The 23,911-nt window shown below is 38.8% G+C and overlaps 1 protein-coding gene across 1 annotated transcript in view; it reads left to right on the plus strand.

Moving 5' to 3' along the window:
* The first annotated feature begins 5,075 nt into the window (after positions 1-5,075).
* The window catches only part of ANKRD42 (ankyrin repeat domain 42), a 129,282-nt gene continuing 110,446 nt past the window's right edge, over positions 5,076-23,911 (plus strand). The window contains 3 exon segments of the mRNA XM_037839766.1: positions 5,076-5,189; positions 5,263-5,477; positions 5,479-5,942. Of these exon segments, the coding sequence (XP_037695694.1) occupies positions 5,076-5,189; positions 5,263-5,477; positions 5,479-5,942 (793 nt within the window).

The following is a 23,911-nucleotide window of genomic DNA, read 5'->3' on the forward strand; positions in this document are numbered from 1 at the left end:
GTTCATTTGTGCTTAGTATCTTAATCACATTTTTTGCTTTTTCTTTTATTGAACCATGCATTCAGAAGGAAGATTTATCCGAGACTAGAGGTAAACTGGATGTAGAAATGGAAAATTAAGGGCAGCTGTCAAGACAAAAAAGGCTTGACCTTTAACTGCATCAGTGGGAAGTTATTTGGGCAGGTGGGTGGGCACCAAAGAGAACAAGAATGCCTGGGAAGCAAGAGAGGAGGGTACATGAGGAAAGGAGTAGAGATGGTTAACAAAATCCACTTAATCCAATTTTTGGCCTGGGTTGACTCTGCTCCCTCCTCTGAAACCAGATGCAAAGAGTTGATTTAAAGGGACTAGGGAGACAAATTGCTTTATCCCCACCCCCCACCCCCGTTTGAAACAGCTGAAGTAGAGGTAGTGGACAACTTTAGCCACTTGTACTAACTGGAACCATCACCTTCCTACTTACAGTGTTCTGATTCTCTAGGATGCAGAGATATTCACTCCAGTGTGAAGAATGCCACCAGTGTATTTGGAACCTTGATCCACTTGAGAAACTCCCTTTTATCTTCACTTCAAGTCTCTCACTTACCTTGAAATCCGGTGCAGTTTGGTTTTTGCCTCTTGACTATTTCATTAAAATTGCTCTCCTGGGTATTATCAATGATCCCTTGCCAAAACTCACATGCTTTTCTTAGCCTTTTAATCTCTCTTTGCTGACATACATCTTCTTAAAACTATCTTCTCTTTTGCTTTATGTGACAGTACACACTTTTCTCTGCCTCTGTATTTTTACTTACAAAGACTTAAATTTTTTTAAAAAATCAAATAATACAAGTATAGAAAATAAAGTCTCCTTTCACACCCTTTCTCTATAAAGGAACTGAGTTAACCTGCTATAGAAGCTTCCCAAAGTATTTTTTTTTTTAAAAAGTGGAATCACGTATGTATTTCCCTGCATCATTACGACTGTGTAATATTTCATATTATGAATGTGGCATAATTTATTTTACCATACTTTTACTGATGGATATTTTTTCCCCATTATTTACAGTGTTGCAATGATTATCCTAGCACAGACCATCTGAGCAAGTTATTTAGAAGATTTTACAACTGAATAATTGCTGGTTCAAGGGTAGCTTATATTTAAAATTTTGACGGATACTGCCAAATTGCCCTTCATGGGTCACACCAGTTTAGTCTTACACCAGCAGAGTAAACAGAGTGCCTTTTTATCCACTACCTTTAAGCATGCATTATCCATAATTTTTTAGTTTTTACCATTGAGATTAGCAAACAGCCATCTTTCACTGTTTTACATTTCTCCAAATACTTGAGGTTGAGTTTTCTTTCCTGTGTTAATTTGCTCTTCATATTTTTATCATACTGAGTTATTCTTACAGAATCTTCTCTAAACAGGCGTTTATAGTTTTATGTACATTTTTTTTCTGTGGCTTCTGCATTTTCTTAGTACTTTACACTTATGTTAATATCTTTAATTCTTCTGAAATCAACTTTTGTACATGAAAATATTGAAAAGCCTAGCATTCCTCTATTTCAAATGCCACCTTTATCATAAACATATAAGGCTATTTTTGGATTCTAGTCTGCTTCACTATTTGTCTAGTCCTGTACCATCCTGTTTTAAATACTCTAGTTTATAGTTCTGATATGTATTTGGGTATCCCACCCTCATTAATTCTTCTGTTTTCAAATGTTTTGGTTAATCTTGACCTTACTCTTCCAGATGAACTTCGAAATTATCTTGACAATTTCCCTTGTAAAAATTTTGACTAGAAATGCAACAAATTTATAGTTTGCGGAGAATCATTTCTTCCCAATTCTCAGCCTACTCATGTAGGGACATATATGTCTTCCCATTTATTTGGTTCTTCTGTGATGTCTATAAATAAAGTTTTATGGTTTCTTTCATGTACATTTATTCCTACAGTATTTCAGTTCTTGTTGCTAAAGTGAATTACATCTTTCATGAAATCTTTTATGTTTTATGACTGATTATCTCTAACTTATAGCTAATTTTAATTCTCTATGTTCCTCTGATTAGCTTACCATCTTACTGAACTGTTAGCCCTAATATTTAAATTTTATAGTTGTCTGTGATTTCCCAGGTAACAATATCATTTGTCTATTTTTTCCTTCCCAGTTTCATATCTTATTACACTGGATCTGTGATTCTCAGACAATGCTAACTGTAGGAATGCAGGCAGATACCCTGGATCATATAGGTTCACTGTTCACTTCAGACTGATACTCTTCATCCAATTAGGAAAGTATCCTTTCATTATTTGCTTAATATGAGTTTTTCCTCCTTCATTTTCAATCAGTAATAGATGCTAATTTTTCAAATGCTTTTACAGCACCAATTAAGATCACAGAGTTTTTCTCTAATATCTGTTAATGTGGCAAATTTTTATTACTATATGGTCTAATGTTGACCCATTCTTGTAAAGGCAGGATAAACTCAACTTGGTCCTTATTCTCTTAATGCACTGCTGGCTTTGCTTCATTCATATTTTACTTAGGATTTGAGTGAGACTGAGTTATTGGTTTTTGTTTTCCTCACTACCCTTGTTTAGATTCTGCTAGGTTATGCTAGCTTCATAGTTGGGAAGCATTCCATCCTTTCCTATTCTTTGATCCTGGTGAGTACTGTGGGGGATAGACTACTTCTGGACATTTTTTTTTAATGATCAATTTATTAAAGTTTTCTAGCTCTTAAGCCTATTTTTGGAATTACTTATTTTCCTAGAAAATTGTCCACATCAATTTTCAAATTTTGGTGTTAAGATTATACCAAATAATTCACTTCTGATTTTCGAAGTTGTTTTCTTATCTGTAATGTTCCCTTTGTTTCCAATATTGTCTTCTCCATTTCTTGTTTGCTAAGAGTGTCATTTTATTGTTCTTCTCAAACAGCAATTTTCTATTTCTATTTCATTAATTTCTACTTTTAATTTTTAATTCCCTTTAGGTTTATTTTGGGAGATTTTACTTTTTCTCCTTGCTACCTGTTTTTCTGTTGATTTTTCTCATCCCTTGTGACACGTGTGTATCCTTTAAAAGGATCTGTCATGTGCTGCCTCATTCTCTCAGTGAACTTTATCTACTCCATATGACATAACAAGAAATAGAGCCTTTACCATTAATATATAAGTGGCTACAAGCACTGTATTAATTTCAAGTTGGTCATAAGTGAGTTCCACTTTCCCACCTCCTAGATATGTGATCTTGATCAAATCTGAACTGTTTCTTCATCTGTAAAAACAGAAATAATAATACAGATTAAGTTTGAAACTGTTTGCAAATCATTTATCATAGAAACTGGCCCACATTAATCACTTAACAGATTTCTCATAAGACAAAAGGCCTCGACTGCCCTATCTCTAAAAATGAGGGGATTGGGATGATTAATCCCAAATTTCCTCCCAACTTTGAAAAACTTTACTTTCAGCCTAGCAGTTCATCCACTTGCCCATCAATGGATCAACCAACCCATCCAGCCACAAAAGTTACTAAACTCTTCCCTTGAGCTAAGTATTCTAGATGATAGGCATGTTAAGATGAAAAAAAAAAAAAATAATTCCTATCTTCCAGAAGCTCAATGTCCATAGTGGGGAGGGTGGGGGAAAGGTGGAGGATCAATTGTTAAATAGGTAATTACAATGTGATTAGTGGTCTAATAAAGGGTGTGGGAATTCACTTTGAGGAGCATATGCAGTAAAATCAAACACGTACCTTGGAATCTCAATTCAGGTACTTACTAGCTGTGTATTCTCAGGCAATCAACTTTTGTTCCTTATTTCTCTATCTGTTCAAGGGATCAATAATATCTACCCTGACAGGTTATAATACAGTAAATAAGAAAACTAATATAAATTGTTTAATATGGTACCAGATTGATCATATGGAACTCAATAAATGGCAGTTATTAAGTTATTCATATTAAAAGTATTGAGTCAATATGAATATTTTAAAAGGCTATGAAAGTTAATTTATTGTACCTAGAGGAAGGTAGGGTTAGGGGCATTTCCCAAATGTGTTCACAGAATAATACTGGGAGAAGACAGGGCAGCTTCCTGGTAGGAGGGAGGTCAAACACAAAGGCACAGAGTTCTAAAAAAGGATGGAATCTTTCCAGAGTCCCAATTCATTTTTCTTGGAGGGAGATGATAGGAGTGGGAAGGCAAATAAGGACTGAAGAAAAAACAGGTTGACAGGGGAATCAAGGCGGGCAATAACCCTGGAGGGTAGAGAATTCTTATTAATTTTAATATTAATTATTAATATTATTAAATATTAAAACCAAAAATTTTTTGTGTGCTTTTTGCACAAAACCTGACCCATACGTTTACAATAAATAATGAATGGAAGAATACATGTTAAGCAATAGAGCTGAAGAAATATTTGGGCCAAACTGCTGAAAGTAAACATATTACAGTGAAAGATACCTTGGATATGAAGTCAGGATACCTGGAGCAGTCTGAGGACTAAAGACCTTGTTTTTATAACGGCTCTATCACTTACCTGCTGATTGGCCTTGGACAAATTACCTTGATACTTTGAGTCTCTTCACCTGTAAAATACGGGCTACACCGATCTTGCAAAATTACTGTGAGAATTAAATAAAAGGGAATTATCAAAGAGCCTGGCAGTAGTAAGTGCTCAATAATGATTGCGGCTGCTAGCTTTTCCTTTCGATCTGTTTCGATTCTCGTGAAACCATCTGCTAAGAAAAGATTTTCTCCAAAGTTCCACCCAGCGCTGAAAAATTATGATCGTTCTGCCAAGGACGAAAAGGGGAAAAACCCAGCCCGTCCCGCGCCACAGATCACCTACGCAGACTGCAGTCCTGGAGCCTTCACCTGGGTCACCGAGCGACGGAGGGCGCCATGGATGCCAGGCTGTTACAGAGACGAGGCTTAGATAAGCTGGGTGTGAAACCGAGTAGAATTTTACCCCAAAACCGGTCGATAAAACCAACCCATTTCCCTGGAGGCGACGCCTTGAAAAGAGTGAAGGTACGGTAACCGGAAGTAACGCGAGGCCTTGAGGAACTGGAAATGACCGCAGCACGCCGGAAGTTTTCTCGTTTCCAAGGCGACGGCTCTTCCACGCTCCGGCCAGGTGGCAAGAATTGGAGAGCTGGAAGCTATTCCGAGGAGAGGGTGCTGCCAGTGCGGCTATCGCCGCAGGAACTCGCGGGGAGTAGCAAATGAAGTCGGCGGCCTGTGCCCTAGCTAACACGAGGGGAATATAAACTGCCGACTGGGCCGTCACGGCGGCGACTCAAGAGAAAGAGCGAAGACCAGGACTTTAGTCTCAACAACAGTGGGGGAACGAGGCAGTGAAGACGGCGACTGCCGCTGTAGGGTCTCCACAGGAAAAATAAGTGAAGACGGCGGCTTCTCCCGCCGTGAGTCGAGAAGAAGGATCAGTGAAGACTGTTACAGTGTCTCTCGGGACAGTTAGGGGAGATGGCGGCCACCACAGAAGCAGCTCTTGGGAGAGAGTAAGGGACCACGGCCACAGCCTCCATTGCGCTTGCGAGGGAGAGGGTGTTGATGGCGGCCACAGCCTCAGTCGCTCTTGGGAGGGAGTAAGTGAAGACTGCGAATACGGGACCAGCGACTCCGGGGTGATAGTCAGCGAAGACGCCGGCCGCCGCCTCATCGGCTTCTGGGAGAGAGAAAGTGAAAACGAAGCTTTGCGTTGCGGGGGCTCCTGGGAGAGCACAAGCGAAGACTGCGGCCCCGGTTTAAGCAACGACTTGAACTGCCAGAGCAGTGGTTCATCGGCTAGAGCAACCGAAAAAAGCAACGGTATCAGGAGCCTAGACTCAACTCTTCCCCAGAGTCCCGGGAGTTGCACTATGCCCGGTGTGTCGAGTTCAGGTCCCTCCACCTCCCCTCCGGTGACAGCAAAACCGCGTAAGTCAGCCTACCTCGTCGGCCCTTGCCTTTGCCTTCTTTCCTTTTCTCGCTTCAGCCCTCATCAGCCCGACACCTTTCTTGCATTTCCCTTTCTCACCTGTCTCTTGTTACCCCTTCTTGACCTATTCTTGACCTATTCCCTTTCTCACCTGCCTTATTACCCGTTGACCCATTCCGCAAAGCTGTTCAACCTTCCCCTCTCCTCCCTCATTTCAGCTTTGATCCCTTTCTTTCCATCTCCACCACTCCTCAGACCTCTTGCCCAGATTGACATCAACTCTGGTTAAATTTTATGGATCCTTTTAAGTTCTTTCTTGATTTCTCTGCAGCATTTGATCCTGTGGAGCTTTTTGCTAAGATTTTTTTTAAATCATTTTTTTAAATTGAGATATATTCATATACCATACTTGCTAAGATTTTGCTAAGGGTTGGAGTAAGATCGGATTCCAGCACTGAAGAAATTAACATTCTATTTGTGGAGAGAGGACATACACATAGATAAATAGTAGTACAAGGTTGCATAGATCATGTGCCACAAGTTTGGTAAGTTGTTTTCAAAACAAGTTTATGGAATCCTTGAGGCCAGGAATCATGCCTTGTTTTGTTTTCTTTTGTTGAGGAAATGCTTCTGTTATACTGCTTGCTCTTTCCTGCTTCCAACAACTCTGCATGTCCATGCTTAGATACCTTTATTGTCTTCTGTGCACATTAAGATATTTCATTGTTCCATAAGCCTGACAATGAACTCTTGATGTTTGGAGCGTTAAATTATAAAATATAAAACAAACGCTAGAGTGTAACCTGCCGTTCCTTTCTTAGTGTAAGATATATGAATTAGAAAGAAAAGAAAAATATTGATAAAATATGTATGTCAGTTAATAGCTGTAAGCTGTTTTGATATCACTAAGATAGTATGCTTCCTAGTGTAGGGAAAGTGCCTGGCATGTAGTAGTTACTTAAAAAAATACTAGTTGAGTAAATGAAATAACAGGCTGCATTCATGTTGACTTTAACTTCTTTTAGTATATTAGTTATACTTGTTTTTTAAAATTTTTAGTGGTTGCCCTAGAGTTTACAGTATACATTTACATTTAATCTATATTTACTTTCAAAGAGCACTATACCTTTTCAAAGGGAATGCAGGTACCTTATAACAATCCCTCCCTCCCATCGTTTATAAAATTGCTGTAATTCATTTCATTATTCATAAGCTATAATCACAAATACATTCTCACTATTATTACTTTGAACAAACATTTATCTATTAGATCTGTTAAAAATAAAAATTGTTTTACTTTATCTTCATTTATTCCTTCTTTGATGCATTTCCCTTTTTTTAATTATTATTTTTTTAATGTTCTGGGTTTCTGATCTTATCATTTTCCCTCGCCCTGAAGAACTTTTAACATGTCTTGTAGGTTAGGCCTGCTGGTGATGTAGTCCCTCAGTTTTGTTTATCTAAGAAATCTTTATTTTTCTTTACTTTTGAAGGATAATTTCACTGGATATAGAAATCTAGATTTTTTTGTTGTTGTTTTCTTTCAACAATTTAAATACTTCACTCTTTTTCTGCTTGCATGGTTTCTGAAGAGAAATCCATTAAAATTTTTATCCTTTTCCTCTATAAATAATCCCACCGCCACTCCTCCACCCTACCTGCATTCCCCCAACCCTTGGACAGCTTATTTCAAGATCTTTTTCTTTGTGTTTGTTCTTCTGCATGATATGCCTATGCATTCACTACTATAATCAATATGAGAACATTCTCATTTCTTCTGAAGAAAAAAATCTCATACCCGCATACCCCCTATTATTTATATTCGGCTTTGGTGTCGTGTCTTTGTTACAATTAATGAAAGGATATTACAATGTTATTGTTAACTATAGACCTTAGTTTATGTTAATTGTATTTTTCCCCATATAATACTCTATTATTAACACTTTGTAATAGTGATGTCTATTTGTTCTAGTTCACGTAAGAACTCTCTTATACCATCAATCACTATCATTGCCCACTCTGGGTTTCACTAAGTTATACAGTCCTGGGTTTTTTATCCTCTAGCTTTCCTTCTGGTGACATACATGACTCTAGCCTTCCTCTTTCAACCATACTCACACTTTGCTTTGATAATTACACTTATAGTATTGTGCTACCATCATGCACTATTGTGCTATTCATTTCCAAACCTCTACAACGAACCTTATTGAACATTCTGTATTCCTTAACCATTGCTTGTCCAATCTCTGCCCACTTTCTGTCCCCTGATAACCTATGCTTTCAAATTTAATTCTCAGAGTTGGCTCATTATAGTTAGTTCATATTAGTGAGGCCATACAATATTTATCCTTTTGTTTCTGACTTCTTTCGCTCAACATAATGCCCTCAAGGTTTATTCACCTTGTTGCATGCCTCACAACTTCATTCCTTTCTGCAGCCACACATCGTATGTATACATCACAGTTCATCCTTTCGCTCATCAGTTAATGGGCCTTGGGTTGCCTCCATGCATTGGCAATACTGAATAATGCTACCATAAACATTGGTGTGCAAATGTCTATTCGTGTCCCTGCTTTTCGTTCTTCCAAGTGTATATCTAGTAAGGGATTGCAGGATCATATGGCAACCCTGTACTTAGCTTCCTGTGGAACCACCACACTTTCCTCCTCAGGGGCTACAAAATTCTACTTCCCTACCAACAGTGAATAGGTACTAGTATACTTCTTGATATTTATCCTGCTTGGTGTTCTCTGAGCTTCCTGTATCTGTGGTTTGGAGTCTGTCATTAATTTTGGAACATTCTTGGCATTTATTACTTCAAATGCTTCTTTTGCTCTGGTCTCTCTTGTGCTTTCTGGTATTCCAATCTTGCATATGTTACACCTTTTGAAATTGTCCCATGGTTCTAGATAATAATTTTTTTTTCATTCTTTTTCCTCTATTTTAGTTTGGGAAGTTGCTATTGTAATCTCTTCAAGATCACTGATCTTTCTTTGGCCGTGTCCAGTCTACTAATGAGGCCATCAAAGGCATTCTTCATTTCTGTTGCAGTGTTTTTGATTTCTTGTATTTTCTTTTTATTCTTTCTTAGAGTCTCCATCTCTCTGCTTACATTAATCATCTGTTCTTGCATGTTGTCTACTTTTCCCATTTGGGCCCTTAACATTTATTTTCTTTATATGGTTTTATTGAGGTGTATTTACATACCCTACAGTCATCCGCAGTGTACAATTAATTATTCATAGTACCTTCATATAGTTGTGCATTCGTCACCAGAAACAATTTTTGAACACTTTCCTTATCCCAAAAGAAATAAAAATAAAAGTAAAAAAGAACACCTAAAACATTCCATCTCCCCCATCCCACCCTATTTTTCATTTAGTTTTTGTCCCCATTTTCCTACTCATCTGTCCATACCCCGAATAAGGGGAATGTGAGCCACCAGTTTTCACAATCATGCAGTCACACCACGTAAGCTACGTAGTTTGCTTACATGGTAAGCTTCAAGAATCGTCTTCAAGAATCAAGGGTTGCAGTTTGGCAGTTTCAGGTATTTCCTTCTAGCTATTCTAATACACTAAAAACTACAAAGGAATATATAGTGCAGAGTGACCTCTCGACTCCATTTGAAATCTCTCGGCCTCTGAAATTTTACTTTGTTTCATTTCGTTTCCCCCTTTTGGTCAAGAAGATTTTCTCAATCCCATGATGCCAGGTTCAGGCTCATTCCTGGGAGTCATGTCCTATGTTGCCAGGGAGATTTCCACCCCTGGGAGTCACATCCCACGTAGCGGGGAGGGCAGTGTTTTCACCTGCTGCGAGGACTTAGAGGGAGAGAGAAGGCCACATCTGAGCAACAAAGAGATTCACTGGGGGAGATTGTTAGGCACAATTATAAGTAGGTTTAGACTCTCTTTGCAGTAACAAGCATCATAAGGGCAAGCCCCAAGATTGAGGGCTCGTCCTACAAACTGTTAGTCCTCAAAGTCTGTGAGAATATCAGTAATAAACCAGGTGGGGAAGTCCAACATTTTTGCATTTTTCCCCAGTTCCTCAGGGAGGCCCTGCAAATGCATTTTTATTCTCTGCTGAAATTACTTTAGGATGTATTGGAATTTCACATTAACCTGTACAAACCTACCATATCTCACTTCCTATTCAAAGTTCCATGTAATCACAGTGTTTGAATAAACTGACCATACAAGTTAAATTATTTAGTGTGCTGCAGAAAATATTGATCCTGCAACAAGTAAACTTCTCTTCCCTTGGTCTCACACAGAAATTGAAATTTTAAAACAATGTCAGTATCATCCTTTGTCCTTTGGCCTGATTTGCCTTAGTCCTAAGCAGATCTTGTTCATTCATAAATCTACTTGAAGTCTGAACTCTTTTTCAGCTTTTTTTTTTTTTTAACAGTTGCTGTATGAGGCAATGCTGTGATTCACAGCTGCCAAGCAATATCTCTGAGTTTTAGATGTCTCACAGATCCCTAAAGTTCCTGAGACCGACCAGGTTTTACACAAAGAGCTCAGTATCTCAGAATTTGGAGATAACTATTACAACTCAGGAATAGATGTGACTGCTTTAAGAGCTTACAATCTAGGGAACATTACAGTAAGTGTTCTCCTGATAAGCTGTGCTCTAAGATTCAATTCTCAGAGTTTATACATTGTAGTTAGTCCATATTAGTGAGGCATATGTTTTTTTTTTTGTTTCTGGCGTACTTAAAATGTTGTCCTCAAGATTCATTCACCTTACAGTTTCATTCATTTCTTGTGTCTTACAGTTTCATTCATTTCTTGCAGCTGCTCAGTATTCTCCTGTGTGCATACATACATAATGTGTGCATTCACCATTCTGTTCATCAGAAGATGAACCCTTAGGCCACTTCCATCCATTGCAAATCCTGAATACTGCTACCATAAAGACCAGTGTGCCAATGTCCATTCATGTCCCTGCTTTCGGATCTTCCAAGTATATACCCCATAATGAGGTTGCAGGACCTTATGGCAACCACATACTTAGTTCTTATGGAACCACCACACTGTCCTCCAGGTAGGCTACACCATTCTACTTCCCCACCAACTGTAAATTCTTACATCCCTCTCTCCATGTGTTCTCCAGCATTTGTATCCCTGTTTGTATTTTCCCCTGCAATATGATAGAGATATATTCACATACCATGCAATCATCCACAGTGTGCAATCAGTTGTTCTCAGTATCATCATGTAGTTGTGCATTCATCCCCACAATCTGCACTTGAACATAATCATTACTCCAAAAAAATATTTTTAAAGAATAATAAAAAAGATTAAAAAAATTAAAATACCATACAAAAGAATGTAATAATGTCAGACGACAATACGACTACCAAGAATCCTATACCCCTCCTTTATAGTACTCTCTCATAGATATTGAGCCTTGGTATATTACCTTTGTTACATTTAATGGAAGCATATTACAATGTTACTGTTGACCATAGACTCCAGTTAGCTTTGATTATATTTTTTCCCCAATACCATTCCTTTTTCAACACCTTGCAAGGTTGACATTCATTTGTTCCTCCACATGTAAAAGCATTGTTATATTTGCACACTTAGTCACAATCCTTGATCACTCTAGGTTTCACTAAGTTAAACAGTCCCGGTCTTTATCGCCTATCTTTCCTTCTGGTGTCATAAGGGTCCCTGTCCCTCCTCTTTCAGCTTTACTTACATCTGTGTTCAGTGTACTTATAATATTGTGCTACCATCACATAGTGTTATGCTATCCATTTCTGGATCTATACAGTCAATCCTGTTGAACATTCTGTAGTCCTTTAGCATCAAATGCCTGATCTCTACCCTCTTTCTATCTCCTGATAACCTGTGTTCTCAGCTTTTAACTCTCAACGTTTGCTCATTAATGTTAGGTCATATCAGTGAGACCACACAGTGTTTGTCCTTTTCTTTCTGGCCTACTTCACTCAACATAACATTCTTGAGGTTCATCCATGTTACTGTATATTCTGTGACTTTGTTCTGTCTTACAGCTGCATAATATTCCCACTTGTGTATATACCACAGTTTGTTTATCCACTCATCTGTTGCTGGACATTTGGACTCTTTCCATCTCTTGGCAACCAGGGATAATGCTGCTATAAACACTGGTTTACAAATGTCTGTTCGTGTCTTAGCTTTCAGTTTGTCTGAGTATATACCTAGTAATGAAATTGCTGGATCATATGGCAAATCTATACTTAGCTTCCTGAGGAACTGTCACACTGCCTTCCAGAGTGGCTGTACCTTTCTACGTTCCCACCAATACTGAATAGGTGCACCTCTTTGTCCACATCCTCTCCAGCACTTGTAGTTTTCTGTTTTTTGGATAATGGCCATTCTAGTAGGTTAGGTGTGAGATGATATCTCATTGTGGTTTTGATTTGCATTTCCCGAATAGCCAGTGAAGTTGATCTTTTCATATGTTTTTTAGCCATTTGTATTTCCAGTTGAGAAAAGTGTCTGTCCATGTTTTCTGCCTATTTTTTAATTCAGTTGTCTGTCTTTCTATTGTTGAGTTGTAGGATCTCTTTATATATTCTGGATATTAAACCCTTACCTAATATGTGGTTTCCAAATATTGTATCCTATTGTGTATGCTGCTTTTTTAGTTTTACAAAGTCCTTTGAGGTACTGAAGTGTTTGATTTTGGGGACATCCCATTTATGTATTTCTTTTTTGATTGCTTGCACTTCGGGTGTAAGGTCTAGGAAACCACCTCCTAATCACAAGATCTTTTAAGATATTTCCCTATGTTTTCTTCTAAAAGTCCTATGGTCTTAGTTCTAATATTTAGGTCTTTGATCCATTTGGAGCTAAATTTTGTATAAGGTTTGAGAGAGGAGTACTCTTTCATTGTTTTTGATATGGATATCCAGTTTCTTCAAACACCATTTATTGAAGAGGCTGCTTTGTCCCAGTTGCTTTGGCTTGACTGCCTTATCAAAGATCGATTGTCCGAAGAAGATCAGGTCTATTTCTGAACACTCAATTCCATTCCATTGGTCAGTATATCTATCTTTATGCCAGTACCGTGCTGTTTTGACACTGTAGCTTTGTAGTATGCCTCAGAGTCAGGTAGTGTGAGACTCCCACTTCATTCCTCTTTCTCAAGATATTTTTGGCTATTTGGGACACTCTCCCCTTCCAAATAAATTTGGTTATTGGTTTTTCTATTTCTGCAAAGTAACTTGTTGGGATTTTAATTGGTATTGCATTGAATCTATAAATCAGTTTAGGGAGAATTGACGTCTTAACTATATTTAGTCTTCCAGTCCATGAACATGGTATGTTCTTCCATTTTTTTTTAAGGTACTGTTTGATTTCTTTTAGCAGTTTCTTGTAGTCTTCTCTGTATAGGTCTTCTGTGGCCTTGGTTAAGTTTATTTCTAAATACTTGATTCTTTCGGTTGCTATTTTTTTTTTTCTTGATTTCCTCCTCCTGTTGCTCATTAGCTGTGGATAAGAAAACTATGGATTTTTGCATGTTCATCTGTAGCCTGCCACTTCACTGTATTCATTGATTAACTCTAGTAGCTTTGCTGTAGATTTTCCTGGATTTTCTACATATAGGATCATGTCATCTGCAAACAGTGGAAGTTTTACTTCTTCCTCTCCAATTTGGATGCCTTTTATTTCTTTTTCTTGCCTAATTGCTCTAGCTAGAACTTTTAGCACAATGTTGAATAACAAAAGGTGACAGTGGTCAGCCTTGTCTTGTTCCCTATCTTAGAGGAAAAGCTTTTGGTCTTTCTCCATTGAGGATGATGTTAGCTGTGGGTTTTTCATACATTGCCTTGATCACATTGAGAAAGTTCCCTTCTATTCCTATCCTTTGAAGTCTTTTCATCAAGAAAGGGTGTCAAATTTTGTCAAATGCCTTTTCTGCATTGATTGAAATAATCATGTGGTTCTTTTGCTTTGATTTATTGATGTGATGTATTACATTAATTGATTTTCTTGTATTGAGCCAGCCTTGCATACCTGGAATAAATCCCACTTGGTCATGGTGTATAATTCTTTTAATGTGCTGCTGGATTCGATTTGCGAGTATTTTGTTGAGGATTTTTGCATCTATATTCATTAAGGAGATTGGTCTATAATTTTCTTTTTTTATAGTATCTTTGTTTGACTTTGGTGTTAGTGTGATGTTTGCTTCATAGAATGAGTTAGGTAGCTTTCCCTCCTCTTCAGTTGTTTTGAAGAGTTTGAGCAGTATTGGTACTAATTATTTCCTGAATGCTTGGTAGAATTCATATGTGAAGCCATCTGGTCCTGGGCTTTTCTTTTTTGGGGAGCTTTTTGATGACTGACTCAATCTCTTTAGTTGTGATCAGTTTGTTGAGGTTGTCTGTTTCTTCTTGAGTCAATGTTGATAATGCTTTTCTAGGAAGTTGTCCATTTTGACTAAGTTGTCTAGTTTATTAGCATATAGTTGCTTGTAGTATCCTCTCATTGTCTCCTTTATTTATGCAAGGTCAGTAGTTGTCCCCTTTACCATTTCTGATTGTGTTTATTTGCATTCTCTCCCGTCTCCCCTCCCCTCCCCTCCCTTCCCCCCTCTCTCTCCCTCCCTTTCCCTCCCTCTCTCTCCTTCTCTCTCTCTCTCTCTCCCTCTCCCTCTCTCCCTCCCCCTCCCTCCCTCTCTCTCTCTCTCTCTTTGTTAGCCTAGCTAAGGGGCCATCAATTTTATTGATTTTCTCAAAGAATCAACTTCTGGTTTTGTTGGTTCTCTAGTTTTCCTGTTCTCAATTTCATTTATTTCTGCTCTAACCCTTGATGTTTCTTTCCTTCTGTTCACTTTGGTGTTAGTTAGTTTACTGTTCTTTCTCTAGTTCCTCCAGGTGAACAGTTAATTCCTCAATTTTTGCTCTTTCTTCTCTTTTAATGCAGGCATTTAGGGCAATAATTTCCCCTCTCAGCACTGCCTTTGCTGCATCCCATAAAATTTGATATGTTGTATTTTCATTTGCCTTGAGGTATTTACTAATTTCTCCCTTTACTCACTGGTTGTCTAAGAGTGTGTTATTTAGCCTTCATATATTTGTGAATTTTTCAACCTTCTGCCTGTTATTGATTTCCAACTTCATTCCATTATGATCTGAGAAGTGTTAATTGTATAATACCAATATTTTAAAATTTGTTCAGACTTGCTTTGTGACCCAACATGTGGTCTATCCTAGAGAATGATTCATGAGCACTTGAGAAAAATGTGTATCCTTCTGTTGTGGGGTTTAGTGTTCTATCAGTGTCTGTCAAGTCTAGTTCATTTATTGTACAATTCAACATCTCTGTTTCCTTATTGATCCTCTGTCTAGATGTTGTATCCATTGATGAGAGAGGTGTATTGAAATCTCCAACTATTATGGTAGAGGTACCTAATTCTCCCTTTGGTGTTTGCTTCATGTATTTTTGGGCACTCTGGCTCGGTGCATAAATATTTATGATTGTTATATTTCCTTGATGAATTGTCCCTTTTATTAATATATAGTGCCTTTGTTGTCTCTGTTAATTTTTTTTTACATTTGAAGTCTAATTTGTCTGATGTTAATATAGCTACTCCCACTTTTTTCTGGTTGTTTGCATGAAATATCTTTTTCCAGCCTTTCACTTTTAGCCTATTTTTGTCCTTGTGTGTGAAGTGAGTTTCTTGTAGACAGCATATAGATGGGTCTTGTTTTTTTATTCCATTCTGCCAGTCTGTATCTTTTTATTGGGGAGTTTAATCCATTAACATTTAGTGTTATTACCATAAGGACAATACTTTCTTCTACCATTTTGTCTTTTGGGTTTTATATGTCGTATCTTATTTTTTCTCTCTCTCCTTTTTCTCTTCCTGATAGTCTTTATTTCTACACTCTTCTCCAAATCTCTCTCTCCTATCTTTTCCTATCAGCTTGTAGTGCTCCCTTTAGTGTTTCAGCGCAGGTGTCTTATTCACAAACTCTCAGTGTCTGTCTGTTTGAAAATATTTTAATGTCTCCCTCATTTTTGAAAGACAGTTTTGCCAGATATGGATTTCTTGTTTGTCAGTTTTTCTGTTTCACTATCTTATATATTATCATACCACTACCTTCTCGCCTCCATGGTTTCTGCAGAGAAATCTGTACATAGTCTCATCGAGCTTCCCTTGTATGTGATGGATTGCTTTTCTCTTGCTGCTTTCAGAATTCTCTCTTTGTCTTTGACATTGATCAGTAAGTGTCTTGGAGTAGGTCTGTTGGGATCTGTTCGGTTTGGAGTATGCTGCACTTCTAGAATCTGTAATTTTATGTCTTTCATAAGGGTTGGAAAATTTTCAGTGATTATTTCTTCTAGTATTCTTTCTGCCTCTTTTCCCTTCTTTTTCTCCTTCTGGTACACTCATGACATGTATATTTGTGCACTTCATGTTGTCATTCAGTTCCTTAAGCCCTTGCTCATATTTTTCCATTCATTTCCCTATCTGTTCTTTTGTGTATAGGATTTCAGATGTCCTGTCTTCTAGTTCACTTATACTTTTTTCTGCCTCTTCAAATCTGGTGGTGTGAGTCTCAGTCGTGTTTTTCATCTCTTCTATTGTACCTTTTATTTTGATAAGTTCTGCCATTGTTTCTTCTACTTTCAAGTTCCTCCTTATGTTTGCCCATGTCTTCTTTATATCCTTCATCTCTTTTGCCATGTCTTGCCTCAACTCATTGTTTTGATTTTTGAATTGATTTAGGAGATTTGTTTGATTATTGATTGTTTGTTTCAATTGCTGTATCTCAGTTGAAGTGTTAGTTTTTTCCTTTGGTCCATATTTTCGTGTTTCATAGTATGGCTTTTTTTTTTAATTCATATTTATTGAGATATATTCACATACCATACAATCACACAAAACAAAGCATACATTCAGTTGTTTACAGTACCATTATGTAGTTGTGCATTCATCACCAAAATTAATTTTTGACATTTTCATTACTACACACACAAAAATAATAAGAATAAAAATTAAAGTGAGAAAGAACAATTAAAAAGAACACTGGATGCCTTTTTTTTCTTCCCCCATTTTTCTACTCATCCATCCATAAATGAGATAAAGACAAAGGGGAGTATGGTCCATATGGCTTTCCCAATCTCGTTGTCACCACTCATAAGCTGCATTTTTATACAATTGTCTTCAAGATTGATGGGTTCTGATTGTAGTTTGATAGTTTCAGGTATTTACTGCTAGCTATTCCAATTCATTAGAACCTAAAAAGGGTTGTCTATATTGTGTGTAAGAGTGCCCAACAGAATGACCTCTCAGCTCCTTTTGGAGTCTCTCTGCCACTGAAGCTTATTTCCGTTCCTTTCACATCCCCCTTTTGGTCAAGATGTTCTCCATCCCACGATGCCGGGTCTACATTCCTCCCCGGGAGTCATATTCCACGTTGCCAGGGGGATTCACTTCCCTGGGTGTCAGATCCCATGTAGGGGGGAGGGCAGTGATTTCACCTGCCAAGTTGGCTTAGCTAGAGAGAGAGGGCCACATCTGAGCAACAAAGAGCATTTGGGAGGAGGCTTCTAGGCACAACTATAGGGAGGCCTAGCCTCTCCTTTGCAGCAACAGTCTTCCCAAGGGCAAGTCCTGTGGTAGGGGGCTCAGCCCATCAAACCACCAATACCCTATGTCTATGAGCACATCAGTGACCATCGAGGTGGGGGAGCCCAACACCCCTGCATTCTCCACCAGCTCCTCAAGGGGGCTCTGCATATTTTTTTTCATTTATTTTTAATTAACTCTTTATTTTTTAAATCAACTTTATCAAAAAAAAATTTAAAAAAATACAATAAAAAAAATTTCAAACAAACCATAACAAGGGAGTCCAACATGTTCCTACTCTACCCCAAGAAAATAACCTAATATAGCAACATTTCTGTGAACTTGTTCCTACCCTACCCATCAGAAATTAACAAACAATAGTCATTCCTGGGCATTCCCAGAATGTTAAATTTACCCACGATAGCTTATCTGTTCTTACTGGGTTATCATTCCCCCTTCATTAATTGCTTTCTATCGCTAGTTTCCCTACATTCTACGTTATAAACCATTTATTTTAGGAGTGTGTTGTTTAACCTCCAGGTATTTGTGAATTTTCCAAGTCTCTGATGGTTATTGACTTCTAATTGTATTCCATTGTGGTCAGAGAATGTGCTTTGAATAATTTCAATTTTTTTAAATTTATTGAGGCTTGCTTTATGTCCCAGCATATGGTCTATTCTGGAGAAAGTTCTGCGATCACTAGAGAAGAATGTGTATCCTGGTGATTTGGGATGTAATGTTCTATATATGTCTGTTAAATCAGATTCATTTATTAGATTGTTTAGGTTTTCATTTTCCTTATTGGTCTTCTGTCTGGTTGATCTATCTATAGGAGAGAGTGATGTGTTGGAGTCTCCCACAATTATTGTGGAAACATCCATTGCTTCCTTTTGTTTTGTCAGTGTTTGTCTCATGTATTTTGTGGCACCATGATTGGGTGCATAAACATTTATGATTGTTATTTCTTCTTGTTGAATTGCCCCTTTTATTAGTATGTAGTGGCCTTCTTTGTCTCTCCTAACATCCCTGCATTTAAAGTCTATTTTATCTGAGATTAATATTGCTACTCCTGCTTTCTTTTGGCTGTAGCTTGCATGAAATATTTTTTTCCATCCTTTCACTTTCAATTTCTTTGTGTCCCTGTGTCTAAAATGAGTCTCTTGTATGCAACATATTGATGGTTCATATTTTTTGATCCATTCTGCCAATCTATATCTTTTAATTGGGGAGTTTAATCCATTTACATTCAACATTATTACTGTGAAAGCATTTCTTGAATCAGCCATCCTATCCTTTGGTTTGTGTTCGTCAGGTATATTTTTTCCCTCTCTCTCTTGTTGTCCTTTAATGGACCAATATTGAGTCTCTTTAGTACTGAACCTTTCTCCATATCTCTCTCTCCTTTCTTTGTTTCTCTGTCAGTAGGGCTCCCTTTAGTATTTGAGGTAGGGCAGGTCTTTTATTAGCAAAATCTCTCAGGATTTGTTTGTGAAAAATTTAAGCTCTCCCTCAAATTTGAAGGAGAGCTTTGCTGGATAAAGTATTCTTGGTTGGAAATTTTTCTCTCTCAGAATTTTAAATATGTCATGCCACTGCCTTCTCGCCTCCATAGTGGCCGCTGAGTAGTCACTGTTTAGTCTTATATTGTTCCCTTTATATGTGGTGAATTGCTTTTCTCTTGCTGCTTTCAGAACTTTCTCCTTCTCCTATTTGACAGTCTGATCAGAATACGTCTTGGAGTAGGTTTATTTGGAATGTTTCTATTTAGAGTTCATTGGGCATTTATGCTTTGTGTATTTATATTGTGTAGAAGGTTTGGGAAGTTTCCCCAACAATTTCTTTGAATACTCTTTCTAGACCTTTACCCTTCTCTTCACCTTCTGGGACACCAATGAGTCTTATATTTGGACGTTTTATTTTATCTATCATATCCCTGAAGTCCATTTCGATTTTTTCGATTTTTTCCCCATTCTTTCTTTTGTTCTTTCATTTTCCATGCTGTGGCCCTTGAGGTTGCTGAGTCATTGTTCAGCTTCCTCTAGTTTTGTACTATGAGTATCCAGAATCTTTTTAATTTGGTCAGCAGTTTCTTTTATTTCCATAAGATCATCTGTTTTTTTAATTTACTCTTGCAATTTTTTCTTTATGCTCTTCTATGGTCTTCTTCATGTCCTTTATATCCTATGCCATGCTCTCATTGTTTATCTTTAGTTCTTTGATATTTGCTCCAAGTACTGTGTTTCCTCTGATCTTTTGATTTGGGTGTTTGGGTGTGAGTTATCCATATCGTATGGTGTTTTCATATGTTTTAAAATTTTCTGTCATTTCTGGCTTCTTGGCATTTGCTTTACTTGATAGGGTTGTTTTAGCATATGTAGGATTATTCAAAGATGAATCTCTAATTTGTCAGATCTACAGCTTGGTGGCGTACACTTTCTCTGTCTAACCAGCAGATGGCATCCGCAAGTCACCTATTCCCCTCAAGTCAGTTCTCCCCAACTTTGTCTTTGTGGTGTGGGGGGTCTGATTCTAGTGGGGTCCAGTTGGTGCACGAAGTTTGGGTGTGTTGTTGGTGCTGTCCGCCCTGAATGTGGGGTGTGTGTCTGAGCAGTTAGGGAGGGAAGGCAGCTTTAATAATCAAACCTCCCAGGTGTTCCTGGAGATTTAATGCTGTTGCAAGAGTCTAAACCTTTATTTCAGACTCATCAGGTTGTCTCTGCCACTGACCCACAAGTCTTTGGTATTGGCGTATGGTCCCTGGGATTTCTGAGTGGGTCCTTCTTCCAAGCTGTGCCCTTCTAGGGCCTCTGCTGAAGGAAGGTTGTGCTATGTCACAAGTGCGTGCCATCCCTGAAGGGAAGTTCTGGGCCGCCAGGCCGTGTAGGTGTGTTCCTAGCCTGCTGTAAGGATGGCTGTATGGGACATGTTGATTTTCTCCTTTGGCACAGCTCCACCTTCCCAGCTCCAGGACAAATAGCTGCAGGTGCACGAAAGGGTATTGTCCATGTCTGATATCATGGCGTTTGCGTGTGTTGCTGGAAACACTTCTGTCGCACTGGGTTTTTTGGCACAGCTCTGGGCTGTGGCTCTGGCGCTGGGCAGGAGTGTTCCCAGCCCGCCGGGAAGATGGCTGCAAGGGGCGTGGTTATTTTTGCCTTTTGGCTTACCTCTGCCTGCCTTGCTCTGAGACAGTTAGCAGTGGGTGCATGAAAGGCTATCTTCCACACCAGATATTGAGGTGTTTGCACAGCCCTTTCCTGCCATGCTTTACCGTGCGGTTCTCACTGCCTATCTGCAGCCGCTTTTGGGTTTTTTAAAAAAGAACCAGTCCACCTCCAAATGCCAATGCATGGTTTCCCCACACCGCAGCATGGCTGCTGGATATTCAGCAGGCTTTCTCTCTTATTTCAGAAAACAGACTCCTGATTTCACCAAGTGCACAGTTCCTGTGGATTTAGTAGACCTTGTCCAGCTGGTGCATCGCTGGAACTGGTGTTCTGGGTCACTTTCTGGCTTTTATCTAGTAATTTTCATGGAGGTGTTTTTTTTGCCCTGTCTCTCCTAGCCGCCATCTTAGCTTCTCCTCTGGCTTGTTATTTTTAGCTGTCTAGGCATCTGATTTTCTTGTTTGGTTTATTTTGGAGCTTGTTTTCTCTCTTTTACCTAGTGTTTTCTTGTTGATTGGGCTTGTTGCCTATCCTTTGGTGTTCAGTTCAATTTATTGTAGACCTCTAACATAGCTTCTGTTTAGTTAATCAGGATTTTTCACCTTTGCTTTTCTGATTCTTACCCTTCCTCTGTGTAACCTTTTTGTGAGAGGGTCTCTTCTGATATAATCGACCCCAATCAGATTTTCCCAGTCCAGATAGGCCCAGGTCTCAGGAGTTGTGTATGGATTTTCCCTAAGAATGAGACCTTCCTGTGAAGCCTCTAAGCTCTGTGCTTTTCCTATCCTGTCCAGCAGGTGGCGCTTGTCAGCCTGCAGCTGCCTCACCAGTGTAAAGAGTTGCCACTGGTGCGTTTAATTCTCCACAAGCCCTGTCCTTCACAGGGGCATTGCTGAGTCAAGCTGTTTTCTGTTTTCTAGTCCCTGGGATCTGTGTTCTCTGCAGGAAGGCCGCCAGTTGAGCTGGGCCCTGCCCCCTCTTTTCTTGGGGATGTTATGCTCTTTAATGATTGTCTCCCCCACCAGATTCATTGCTTTGCCTCTCAGACCTATCTTAGCTCTGCCATTCCCTGGGTCCAGGGGTGAATTGCATATGTCTGAAGTTTTCTGTAATGAGCTACTTGGAATAGTTATTTCACAAAAAATAAAAAAAAAAAAAAAGAAATCTCTTTCCAAGGCCTTTGCCTAGCCCCCAAGTTTTGTCATTCCTGGTATGGGCTATTTAAAGATAAGCGCTTTAAGCTATTAACTGTTTCATGTGAATAGTTACTCTCAGACAACTTTAATTCTTAATTCCACCCTTGCCTGGGGCAGTGCTGAAGCAGGAGTTCTCACGGGATATTGAAACGTTAAAAGATAAAGAGTGGAAGAGCTGGAAAAGAAAAGAGGGAAAAAAGGAAGAAAAAAAAAAACAACACTTTTCAGACGTGGACCCCAGCTCCCTGGGTTTGGGAGTCAGAGCCCAAATTGGTACGCATTTCTATGTGCCCCCTTTTCTTGGAACCCAGTCCTTTTTCCAGTGTTCTGAACACCTCCAACTCCAAAATTCTCTCTCTCTCTCTTTTTTTTTTTTCTTTTGCTGTTGTTGTCAGCCCTGCCTCCTCTCTGGGGGACAGATTCCTCTGGCTCCTCATTTGCCCACTCCTGGTTTATCTGTGCTTGGAGCTTTTATTCAGCAGTCCAGATTTGTTCATTAATTTTGCAATTAGGCCAGGTTGAGCCCCTGCCTTGCTCCCAGCACAGATTGTTTCTTTTTCCCTCTGGGAACCAGCTCCAAGACAGTCTGCCATGCATTGGGGGAAGGGGTACCAGCCCCCTGGCTGGGCAAACTTATAGTTTTTGCTGGGATCACCTGTTCCATATTGCTGTATGATCTGTGGCCAGTCACAGAAGTCCCCAAAAACATGGCTGTTCCGGACAGTTCCTGGCTATTTACCAGCTGTCCTAGAGGAGTAACTAGATTCCACATCTCACACTCGTCGTCTTGCCCCACCTCCTCGGGCCCTTAACATTTTAATAATAGTTATTTTAAATTCTCTGTCTGAAAATTCCAAAATATGTGTCATATATAATTCTGGTTTTGATGCTTGCTTTGTCTTTTCTGACTGTGTTTTTTCCTTCCTTTTACTATGCTTTGTAATTTTTTTGTTGAAAGTTAGAAAGTCAGATATGATATATTAGGCAATAGTAACCGAGGTAAATAGGCTTTCATTGTGAGGTTTTTATGTTAATTTGACCAGGGGTCAGACTGTGTTTTATGTTTGCAGTAACCATGGGTACCAGGGGCTTCAATTTGTGTATTGTCCTTGCTTTTGTCTATGCTTTTTATTTTGGGTTTCCCTGTGAACTTTCTTAAAAAGGGTTAGCCTTAGATGTGCTTTGCAGCAGTTGGAAAAGAAAGTGTTGTGATTTGACTGAAGTAAAAGTAAATGTGTTGTCCTTCTCCGGAAAAAAAAAGGGCTAGCCTTGCAGCTTTTGTAGTTGTATCCACTTTTACTTTACTGAAGCCCAGTTGGTGTGGTGGTAAGATGTGGGGGAGGGAAAGCGTTCCATAATCTTATGATTAAATCTCAGTCTTTTAGTAGGCCAGTGTTCCTGGGCTGTGACCTGCACAAGTGTTTCTTACCTTTTATTATTATTAGGTGAGGCAGGAAAGCTAGAGGGGAGTGGAGCTGGGTAATTGCCTTTTTGTGTATGTGAGATGAGTCTCTGATTAAGTCTTTTTTTATAGGCTCCTAAGCCTTTGTTATGCTGAATGCATATACCATGTATTTTTCAAATGGTTACTTTTTTCTGTCCCCATGCCAAAGCCATGAGGTAATTTTTCTCAGCTCTTAACAGTGGTAACCTGGTTGGAGTTCTGGAGGTAAAATCTATGAAAGTGTGGGGGCCCTCTAAGACCGTTGTTCCCCAGGAGTTTCTCAATCATAGTAACTCCATACTATGGAGGCTAGTCCCCATTCAGCCCCAACAGTTCCTCAAAATTACCATTTAAGTGTTCCTACCAGTTTTGACTCCGTTGGCTTCTATTTCAGGTAAGCTGATCTTGGCCATGTTTCTCTGTATTCACCTGTCTCTCCAGATTTGGGGGTAGTGGTTTGCTCTGTGACCTCGATTCTCTCATGGTTCCTAGAAAACTTGTTGATTTTCAGTTTGTTCAGCTTTTTTCTTAGAAGGATAGGAGTGATGACTTCCAAGATGTTTACATATTGGAGCTGA

The sequence above is a fragment of the Choloepus didactylus genome, chromosome 6 (assembly GCF_015220235.1).
Source record: "Choloepus didactylus isolate mChoDid1 chromosome 6, mChoDid1.pri, whole genome shotgun sequence".
In the NCBI taxonomy this organism is placed as follows: domain Eukaryota; kingdom Metazoa; phylum Chordata; class Mammalia; order Pilosa; family Megalonychidae; genus Choloepus; species Choloepus didactylus.